Here is an 11,777-nt window from a genome sequence, read left to right as displayed (position 1 = left end):
TAAAATATATAACGGTTTACTTTTTCTGCATTTTTCCCCTTTCGTGGAAATGTCAGAATTTTCCAGTCTAGATAGAATGAATTATATTAAAGAATATAAGGTATTTTTTAATATATGCTTGATAGGTTTTTAACTCACATTTGTATTTAAAAAAATTATAGGTTTCTTTTATTTCATCCTGTTTCATTACCGGGCCACGTTCTCATATAAAGTGCTTTTAAAATAGGAGCAAGTTAAATCTGTAGATAAGGAATTCATATATGAAATAATAACGACCGAAACTATTATTATCAAAAAAATGACTGAGATATTAAAAATTTGGAGATAAGGAATGCACTTAAACTTAGCTTCAAAAGGACTAATACAGATAACCATTTCACAACACAGCCAAACAGTTTTGATTTAACATAGATAAAACAGCAAGGTTAAATTTTTCTTCTGGTTCTAAAATTCTACATACTATTCATTTCTCACAAAGCAAAGATTTCTTTGCAGAAATATTTTATATTCCGAAATTTCCAATTCATTTCTTCATATTTCATTCACTTCTGCATGAGATTTCAGGCTTTTTAAATGGCTGACAGCCCCCAGAATAGTTTTTCTTTACAAACGGAGAGAAAGATGACACCGCATGCAGACGTTGGCGTTGACTAAGTTGTGCTGTTTGGAGAACAGGCGCTTCAATAGAGGGTTCATTACCGCCTTCCGAATCGGATGTACCGTCCACTATTCTGTCTTGTGGAGCACTTGTCTTTCCATTTATCTAATAGAAGGAAAACGAAGAAAACTAATTAAAATGTGTTTTACTATCAAAGGAAGGAATTGAATGCATTTTGATGAAATAAAAATTTTCTGATCTAAATTTGTGGCAAAGCTCAGTGGCAGATTTAGTTTGGGGTGTGGGTAGGGACAGAGTGCTGTTGTTTATTGGCATTGATTCCCTCTTAAAATTGTGGTAATGATTTTGTATTTTACTCTTAGTTAAATAGAACAAAATATCATATCAGCATCGAAGGCGACTGTGTATTTCTTCCAATTTTAATTAATCGATATGCAAATATATAGAAGTTATAATTTGACTAGGCCAAATACACGGAACAAAAAAAGTAATGTACGCAGCGCATTACATTTTAGGAGACTTCGATTTTTATTTCTTAAATTAATCGATTTTTTTCTTTTTCTATGATTAATAATAGTGAAAGGTAAATAAATTATCGTGCTATCAATTAATTAACTAATAATATATAGAATAACTATTTTCACTTCACTGCATATACCCAAATTCAGCGAACGTTTTGTAGACAGCGCGAGAAATGCAACCGTATTTCATACTCTGATTTAATCAAACAAATTACAAATACGAATGTTAGTTCGCAGTATGCTACAGTACTTATATAATGCAATTACTGAAATGTAACCCGTTTCTCTTTAATAACTGAAATATAACCCATTTCTCATGATTTATACAGTTACTAAGCTGATACCAAAAAACAACTTTCTCAAACAGCAACTATAGGTAGTTCTTGACTTTACGAGTTATGCGTTCCTAGCGCGCGCTCGTAAAGCGAAAACTCGTTAAGAGGGAATTTATTTCCCATAGACATAAGGTTAAAAATAGTTGTTACGTTCTCAACAATGAAATTAGTTTATGTTTAAACAATGATTGATTTATCCAAAGAAATGAAAACGTGGCCTGTAAAATCAAGCAAATTATAATAGAGAAATTTTTACTACTTACAGATTAGTATTATTATTATTAGCCATATGGTTCAAGGAAGCCTAAGGCTTATGCTGCACCAGCAAAAAAAAAAAAAAAAATTCCGAGTTACCCGGAGAGAGAGAGAGAAGTAGAAAGGAATCACCAAGAAAGAGAAGAATGATGATACTTAGTTCAGGATCCTAGGTGTGCCATGCCCATACTCACCAGATGTGAGCCCCTGGGGCTAGATGTTAAAGAATGTTTATTCTTCATCATCATCGACTAAATGCACACTCGTTGATCACTCATTATTGGCTCGGCACTCATTGGTTTGTTGCCAAGGAGTTGTCTTCTTCAGAAATGTTTCAAGAGGCGTTTATCTTGGAAACAATCTCTTTTAATTATAAATTTCACGATTGCATGCATAGCATTTTTTAACGGCATACACAAATTGCAACTAACACTATTCGCGTGGAGTAACAAGTTTACGAAGCTTAAAAAAAAAGGAATGATGAGAAGATTCTGAAAATTTATGTTTTTTATACGATTGAAGATTTCAGTAAAGGAGAAACACATTTCACCATAATAACGTAAAAAACCATACAATTCCAGCTATCTGTATTTTCACAAATGCAAGAAGATCAAGTTTACTACCAGTTTATAATTGCTTGCAGTAACAGAAAAGCCCAATAAACCGGAAAGTGCAAATTGTTTTATGGTCGTAACTTTCAGAAATGTGCTTTAGAAAAATATCACAAAGGCGTTTAAAATTGATTCTTTTTTTAACGGAACATATGATAACGATGAAAGTGTAGTACATTTTAATGATTTGAATTGGCAACTAATACAATTTAGAAACTACGCTCACGATTTTTATATGGCCTTAAGGTCACGCTCCGTGACCTTAAAAAATGATATTTTAGAGAGATAAATAGCTTAGTTATACAGCGGAAATTTCAAATTCCAAAATCTTGAAACGAATTACCAAAAAACAATGTGTTATTGGGTTTACATTACGATATTTTAACGATACGATGATGTCTCTGGAACTGATTAATATCGTAAAGGGGGGTACGCACGTGGTTTGGAATGCGGTATTTATGAATGTTTAACATTCATAAATACCAAGTATATTATGTATCAATTTTGTTGATACTTGGGGAGCAAAAAAAAAAAAAAAAAAAAAAAAAAAAAAACTCGTAAACCTAGGAACTCGTAAAGCGAGAACTGCCTGTACTTTTATATGCAAACGGAGAACATTTCTACTCATCCGCCATATTGTCCATTCATTCCTCCAATCAAGGACCACCGCCATGCAAATCCTCTGCATTGGTTGATCTATCGGAGAATGGAGGGGTGGTTTGGTTCTTCGATATTTCTGCCTTTGCGATGATTTGTATGACGATTGAAATGCAGCGATTCCATGACCATTATTGGCCTCGTGGTCCTCTGTCGATATGGGGCATGATGGTCAGTCTATCATTTTGATATTTTAGTTTTTTGGTAGTTTCTTTAACCCGTTTTTGGTGAGATTTCACGTTTTTTGGAACTGGTACCTTCGAGGGGGGAGGGGTACCGCTAAATTATTTATAATTGGCATTATTTTAAATTTACTTTTTTATTAATTGGGTTTAATGACTTAATTGACTAAATTTTACAGGGGATTATCGACTACCTTTTTGTCCTATTATCTCTACTTTCCCTTCCCTGTTTCTTTATTTTATTATTATTATTTTGCGTTTCGTTTCGCTCTGTATTATTGCCGTACTACTGGCTGATGTTTTTATTTTAAATATCATATTTATTTTAATTATCAGATATAATTAGGCATCATGTGGAGGATGTGCATTTGCTGCCTCTAATGATAGCTACATAGCCATATTTATTTATTTTTATTACTTTTGCCTAACTTTTACCTCACATACATATATATATGAAACTATATATATATATATATATATATATATATATATATATATATATATATGATAGTTATACAGGGTGTCTCAAAAATATTGGTACAAACGTTTAGGGGAGGTAGGTAACATCTAAAGGAATGTGAATCGCATAGGAACCCATAACTGGAAACGTCACCGTAAGTCGGTACACGGCGCTGTTCATCAGTTCGGGAGAGGGAAAATTTCTGGTTTACTCATTCAAGCAGTAGTCGCCGCACGAAGAGCATGCATCGATATACTAACTGTGAGCTGGCAGACATGCACCTAGTGTATGGATTAGCAGAGGGCCCACACGGTGTGCGCTCCCATGCGGCACAACATTGCTTTGTAATAAATGTGTGGGCACATTTATTACAAAGCAATGAAATTTTAGTTGCTAATGCTCCTAAAAACCAAATAACTAACTAACTAACTACTGTCAAAGAAACTCCAGGTGTGTTCGACCGTGTCCGCCAATCCATGCTGCGTCGGTGTCACCATGCATCGCGTCTCATGGTGGAACCTTCGAGCATCTGTTGTAACATTATGAAATGCATCCATCTCGTACTCCATTGTTAATATTATGTCAAATAAATGTTTGCCACTATATATATATATGATTATAATAACTATCATATATATGTATATATAGTATGTATGAACAGGAAATGCAAAGAAAGAGAAAAACAGGAATTGCACCTGAATGCTCAATGCTGCAAAAACAGGATACAAAAGTATATTGATGAAATTAGAAAGAATTAATAGAAAATGCAAAAAGATGGAGAAGTATTTAACACAAGGTACCGAGCCTAATAGAAGAAAAGTAAATAAGAGAAAAGAATGAGAAATAAAAAAAAAAAAAAAAAAATTGTAAAATTATATAGAATTAAAGGCTGAATTAACAAGCCAATCAAATGTAGATGAGCTGAAAGGAAAGAAGAAATTTATTATTAATCAATGCCAAATAATAGTGAGCATCAAATTGAGGGTGGTAAGACGGTAAATAGGGAAAAAAAAAAAAATTGATGCATTTCATCAGATCATGTACCAAATCACTACGTTTCTATGCAAACTTATGTTAATGGAGGAAAGATTAAAAATATTACAAAGGGGGGGGGAGAAAAAGATAAAACCTCCAAAAACGTAAGGTAGCCCCAATGCAGTGTGTGTAATTAAAATATTAAATTAAACAAATTAGAGTGTAAATGAATTAACGTAGTGTATGTAAATAAAATATTAAATTAAACAAAATAAAGTGTAAATAAATTAAACAATGCCTTGTTTTCATGTACACGAATTTCGTCGCTAACACAACTTGCCCTATTCAATTTATCTTATTTTACATGAACACAATCATATCAAATAATACGGCGGGTCAGCACTGCGTCGCCTCTAGTTCAGCTAGAAAACGTGTTGTGCTACATCTTACTCCTGAGGAGGTAGTGTCAAATATTATTCAGGAGAATCATACCTTTAGTTCTAACCACTTGGATTCTGAATCCACATATAACAAACATATTTTGAATCAAAATTATTTTTTCGAAAATGTTTAGACAAACGATGTCTTACTTGCCCCATGATCGATAACTCTGAGACGAACTCTAATTCTGCCTCCACTCCTTTTTGTAAAACTTATAATAACATATATTTGCTTACTTGCAACGTATGCAACATTAAATATGTTGGCCAAACTTCAAACTCTCTCAATATTAGAATTAATGGACAGATCCAAGAGCAAAAACCTTTCATTTGGCACAAATTATGATACAAATATAGAACTTTTACATTTCCACCATCATGGTTTTAACGTCAAAATTAAAATCATTGCTATCATTAACGATAATATCCTATGAGATTATTATGAAAATTTATATATATGTGTGCACATAAGTCTTTATATCCATATAGTCTAAATAACAAATTTTTTAATAAAATCTTTTTAAGTAATGGTTGTTTAAACACTAACTACTGTATTTACAATTTATTTCATCTTAGTCATTTCCTCAACCATACCAAACGTAGATACAAACGTGGAAATAAAATGTTCCGAGATTGCAGACATATTCAGCACAATTTCAGCAATATTGTTAGCTCTTGGGAAAAAAAATATTTCTCTTTTTCTCTTCAACATTAAAAATTCTGTACTTAAAGCATTAACTTCTTTCATTAATAATTTTAAATTCAAGAATGTCCAGCTTAAGCATATTCTAGATATCTCTTTTTAGAATAGGTAATATCACCACGTACAGCAATGAATATTGCATTATTAAATTTACACATAGCTGGTTTGATAAAATTCCTTGGCATCATTTGCTTAACAATCGTAATAGTTTTCTCCCATTGAATAGCAATTTTAGGTTCGATATTCATCACTGTTTCAGCTATGAATCTCCTATTGGACTTAAAATATGCAACTATAAAACATTAGCTACCAACTAAGCCAATTTGCAACTTTCGGATCTTCCATGTCACTGCAATAATCCCATATATGCTCCTTTCGTAGATCAACATCATGGACATATTATAACTGGCAATCTGGATATCGTCAATAACGTCTCACTCAAGTCTGTCATGGAAAGAGGATTCCAATTTAGGCTAATCCATAAAGCCTATTTAAATAACATCTATAAAGAACTGTATCTTAATATCTTGCATTTATGCAATAAGTTAGCTTACAAATAGACGTCACCTTATGAAGCATTTCAACATTGGATAAATATTATATACCAAGACATTTTAAAAACAGTTTCAGAGGCTTATAATCTTTATAATAATCCGGACATTAGGTATTCTTATCATAAAAAAAAAAAAAAAAAAAAAAAAAACATTCTGGATTTATAACAGAACTTTATCATCACATATGGTAACAGAACTTTATCATCACTGTGGATAAGGCTTCTAACAATTTTGCAATTTTTTGCAAACAATTTTATTATACCACTCTTAAAAAAGGAAGTTGACAGCAGCACTACCTTTTTGCGTTGTTAACTTGGCATTAATGCAACCATTAAAAAACTTATGGCCTTGCATAAAAAATTGCACACTAAAATTCGTAATTCTACTTTACCATTCTTATATATAATAGCCAAGTTCCACAAGCATCCTGTTGGCTTCAGATTCATTACTAGTGCTAGAAAAAGTGGCTGTTATCTGCTAGGCAAACAATTTTTTTAATTGCTAAATACTATCTTCATTAGTTTTCCATCTACCTGGATCATCAATAATAATCATAACGTCATCAAAACCATTAATTCTAATACCAACATTTTCAGCATTGAAACATATGACTTTTCAAACTTATTTACCTCTTTACTACATCATTTGATTATTTTTGTACTTAATCAATTATACTCTAAATATAAGAACGTTCTACTTGTGGATGAGGTTGTTTGGAATAACTATATTAACCTATGTATTCTCAACAATTTCATTTATGATGGTAAATGTACTTATAGACAAACTGTAGGAGTGCCCATGGGCACACAAATTTCAAGCATAGTATCTAATTTATTTCTACATTATTACGAAGATTTATATACTCATAATAACCCAAACCATAATTTCTATGCATTTCGATACGTCGACGACATCCTGGTTTTGAATGTTCATTTCGAAAATATTGCAAAAACTATATACCCAATCGAGAACTCACCTTGAATAAAGAAAATAACGGTAATCAACACGCAAACTTCCTTGATTTAAGTATTACTTTAAATAGTCCCCCACTTCGTCATAATTTGGAATTATCTGATAAAAGAAGTAAATTTAATTTTAACATTATTTATCTAACTAATTGGAATTCAAATATTTCTATTAAAGTTCATAAAAACATCATCTGTACACAAATTATTCGTCTTGCAAATTTAAGCACCAATCAAACACTTTTCATTAATGCCTTAAATGGCCTATATACTAAATTACGCATTAACGATATTCCAATTAACTTTATTAATTATATTATAAAAAAATGTCGGCTTTCATCAAACAAAAATTTGGATTCATTATGTCCCATTTTGTTTAGTGCTAACCTGATACTTGTTTTGCTGTACAGATGTATATTTTAATGGTGGTATTTCCACTACTTTGAAAGTGAACGCATTACATGACTTCTCTCTGAACAATGTTCATGCTTTTTCACTCTCTAAGTTTATTTTCTTTATTACTATAAATAATCATTTACAATCGTAACGGTATTTCGTTTTCTCTGCTATCGTCTATGACATGTTGCTCTCTCACATTTCTTTCAGAATTTTTCTCCAGTCAGCCTTAATATACACATTAGATTCACATTTATTATTTTATTTTTTTTTTCAATATCTAAATTTATTTTAATAGCTTTAGAGGGCACCTGTGTCCTTTTTACTCAGCTTTCTACTGAGCAACTCCACAGTCGCCATAGCTCTCTTTCTGTTTATATTCCATTTTTACTTACGCCATAGATCCAAAATCCTTACTAACTGTGCATAACTGATTAAGATTTTCCTCTAATTCTTTGGAATCATGGCTTATAACCACAATGTCATCTGCAAATCGTAAATGGTTTAGGTACTCTCCATTCACATTGACTCCTTTCTGCGACCAGTCTAATCTTCTGAAAACTTCCTCCAGGGCAGCAGTAAACAACTTCGGAGATGTGTCTTCTTGTCGAACTCCTTTCTCAATTTTAAATTTATTACTGTCTTTGTTATAGTCTAATAAAGGAGGTAGCATTCTCACATATTTTCTTCAAAATCATAATATATGGGGTATCTATGCCTTATCTTTCCAGTGTCCGAAACATTGCCTTATGCTGTATGGAGTCAAATGCCAGGCATAATGGTGTTTTATATTCATTTGCCTTCTCCATTAGCTGTAACATTAACTGAAGGTGATCCATAGTTGAGAATCCTCTCCTAAAGCCAGCTTGCTCTTTCGGTCGATTCTCATCAAGTATTCTTTCTAATCTGTTAGTAATAACCCTTGTGAACAACTTTTACATGTGGAATAACAAGTTAATTGGTCTATAATTTCCAATTTCTTATTTATCTCCTTTCTTTTGCAGCAAAAGTATGATTGCATTATTCCGCTCCTTAGGCGCCACACCTTTCCTAATGTATTTTGTGAAGAGTCTTGCCAGTTTTTGTGTCATGTCTCTTCCTCCCAATTTTAACAACTCTACAGTATCTTCATCTTCCCCCCGAGCTTTCTGATTCTTCATTTTCTTTAATGCATGTTCTACCTCATCAGGAAGAATATCGGGTATGTCGTATGTATTGCTAATTTGCGATCCATCTTCCCCACTGCTGGCATCATTCCCTCGCTCCTTGTATAATTCTCTATAGTAGTCTTCTACTATTTGAATTATGCCTTCTCTACTTTTCATAAGTACACCATTGCTATTCTTCAGTATCATCTGTCTTTCTGTATTACTGCTCATGACTGCTGATTTAAATCCTTTGTTTTCCCTTAATGCTTGTTCTACTTTTCTTGTGTTAAATCTTCTTATGTCCTCTCTGAGTCTGTTTCTAATGGCTCTGCATAACTCAGTATACTCGAATTTCTCCCTGTCAGTGTTTTTCTTGCTCTTCGTTTGTCGTCTTCGGTTCATTATGACAAGTGTTTCTTGACTGATTTTTTCTTCTTTGGATTTCTTTTTAACTATAGGTTTCTTGGGCTTTATCACTTTCAGAAAGTTGTAATATTCTTCGTCGATATCTTGGTCCTGAACAGTCTGTAGAAGCTCAAACTTGTTCTTAAGTTCCAGTACATACTGCTTTTTCTACTCTTCTGTTATCTCAAAGACCTTTGTATTATTTACTCGAGTCAGTTTTTTTCCTTTCTTTTCTTACATCTATATCAAGTGTGCATCTTACCATTCTGTGATCACTTCCAACATTTACCTTGTTCAGGACAGTAACATCATTCAGATATATCTTCTGTTAGTGAGGATGAAGTCGATTTCATTAGTTATTAATCCATTTGAGCTCTTCCATGTCCACTTTCTATTCACCCTTTTCTTGGAAAAAGTGTTCATTACTGACATTCCTCTAGATCAGGGGTGGGCAACAGCCGGCCCACGGGCCACATCCGGCCCACGGGCCACATCCGGCCCGCGACGATGTTGAATCCGGCCCCCTCGGTAAATGCATAAAAATAGAAAATCCATACCTGACTACACTCGCCGTAAACGTTCGGCAAAATCGAGAATCGCGGCCAGTACAACAGTAACCAAGTGATTCTACGCAGCGTCAAAGTTATTTCCTCATTATTATTGTAGCATCGATCGAACGAAGTTCCTTTGGGTTTGACTTCTTATTGAAAAACATGATATTGGTGCGAGATATTTTGTTTTATGCCTTTTCTAATTATTACAATTTTTTAATTTAATATAATTTATAGCCCATAAAATGAGCCAATTAAAAAAAAAAGAAAAATTGATGCCGAATGCCGCATTTTCAATGATAATTGGACATTCAGATATTTTTTTTAAAAATACATTAATAATTTGGTAATTCAAGTAATATAACATTTTTTAGGTTCTGATTTTTTTTTATTAAATCGTTCAATCTATTCCGGCCCGTATCATGATGCGAAAATTTCATTCGGCCCGCATCATGATACGAAAATTTCATTCGGCCCGCTGACGAAAAAAAGTTGCCCACCCCTGCTCTAGATCCTGCAAATTCCACAAGTCTTTCACCAGTTCCAAAATTTCCTATTGTTTCCCCCTTTCTGCGCTGTTTTGTCTCTTTCCAACCTTAGTATTGAAGTCCCCAATAATGATAGTGTAGTAAGTTTTCTTTTCGTCTAGAAGAATCAATTTCGATGTACATTTCTTCAACCTCTTCATCATCATGGCTCGATGTTGGTGCATAAATCATTATAACCTTTAGCTTATACCTCTCAGAACTCCTGAGTAGTAGTAGTCTTGACACCCTTGGTGATGTACTTTTGAATTCCAAAATGTTGTTTTTTATATAATAAATACAGTACTTTACTTATATAATAAACTCTAAAAGGAAGGGGATGAATCAGATTGGTCTACGTAATATCGATGGTTCCACTGTTGATGATCCTGCTCAGATAGCAAACAAACTGAATGAGTATTTTGCATCTATATTCACACATGAGGAGTTATTAAGGATTGAAAATGCCAGAAGGTTATCAAATTGTAGCAGGGTGCTTAATGACTTTGTAATAACTGAGAGCAATTTTTTTGTTTCTGGCTGATGCTGCATAAGCTTGCTTTCTTGCATCAAATGCCTCTACTAATGCTAATGCAAAGTGGAGGAGAAATTGTTGAAGTTAAACATAAGAAAGGCACCTGGGGTGGATGGGATCTATCCAGTTATATTAAAGGAGGTGGCAAAGGAACTAAGCAAACCTTAGCCATAATTATGAGAGCATCCTTGGACTCTGGTGAGGTCCCAAGGACTGGAGATGTGCTAATGTATTCTCAATTCCAAAGGGGGTTCGAAGGGTGGCACGAGTAATTACAGACCAGTTAGTTTAACTTCTGTTCCAGGTAAAATAATGGAGTCATTGGTTAAAGATGCATTGCAGGATCATCTAGACAAGACTGCAGCAATAATTCAGACACAGTATGGGTTTGTTAAGGGAAAGTCTTGTCTGACAAATTTGATTGGATATTATGATGTGGTTACAAAAGAACTGGATGCAAAAAATAATTTTGATATCATATACTTGGATTTCAGGAAAGCTTTTGACACTGTTGCGCATGGAAGACTACTGTACAAATTGGAGCTTAATGGTATTAAGGGCAAGTTGCTACAGTGGATAAAAGGATGGTTGAGTGGGAGAAGATAGAGGGTGGTAATCAATGGGCGCTGCTCTTTGTGGACTAATGTTATTAGTGGAGTCCCACAGGGTTCGGTTTTTGGTTTATTTACCAGTGATATTGATGAAAGTATATCAGGTTTAGTGTCGAAGTTTGCAGATGATACAAAGGTGTGCAGGGTTGTTATTGACAGTAATGGCAGTGTGCTACTGCAACAGGATCTAGAAAATTTGGAAAGATGGGCTGAGAAGGGGCAACTGAAGTTTAAAATTGAAAAATGCGAAGTACTGCATACAGGTAGAAGTAACTCCAGAGGAATGTACCAACTTTGTGGTACTACATTTAGGGTGGTAGAATATGAAAA

At 33.6% G+C, this 11,777-nt stretch overlaps 1 protein-coding gene across 2 annotated transcripts in view; it reads right to left on the bottom strand.

Annotated features, from left to right (window-relative positions):
- Positions 1 to 362: 362 nt before the first annotated feature.
- Positions 363 to 11,777, bottom strand: part of LOC150081692 (pro-neuregulin-2, membrane-bound isoform-like) — a 226,125-nt gene continuing 214,710 nt past the window's right edge. The window contains exon 8 of one of the 2 annotated variants that reach the window (XM_090379553.1): positions 363 to 763. In XM_090379553.1, coding sequence (XP_090235679.1) covers positions 539 to 763 — 225 coding nt within the window. In that variant the 3' untranslated portion in view covers positions 363 to 538. The remainder of the gene's footprint in view (positions 764 to 11,777) is intronic. The other variant, XM_090379552.1, reaches the window with a different exon arrangement.

Source organism: Mastigoproctus giganteus, chromosome 8, assembly GCF_048544385.1.
Source record: "Mastigoproctus giganteus isolate SK-2022 chromosome 8, ASM4854438v1, whole genome shotgun sequence".
NCBI lineage: Eukaryota > Metazoa > Arthropoda > Arachnida > Uropygi > Thelyphonidae > Mastigoproctus > Mastigoproctus giganteus.
Note: the sequence above shows the minus strand (reverse complement) of the source record. Positions and strands in the feature narration are given on the sequence as shown.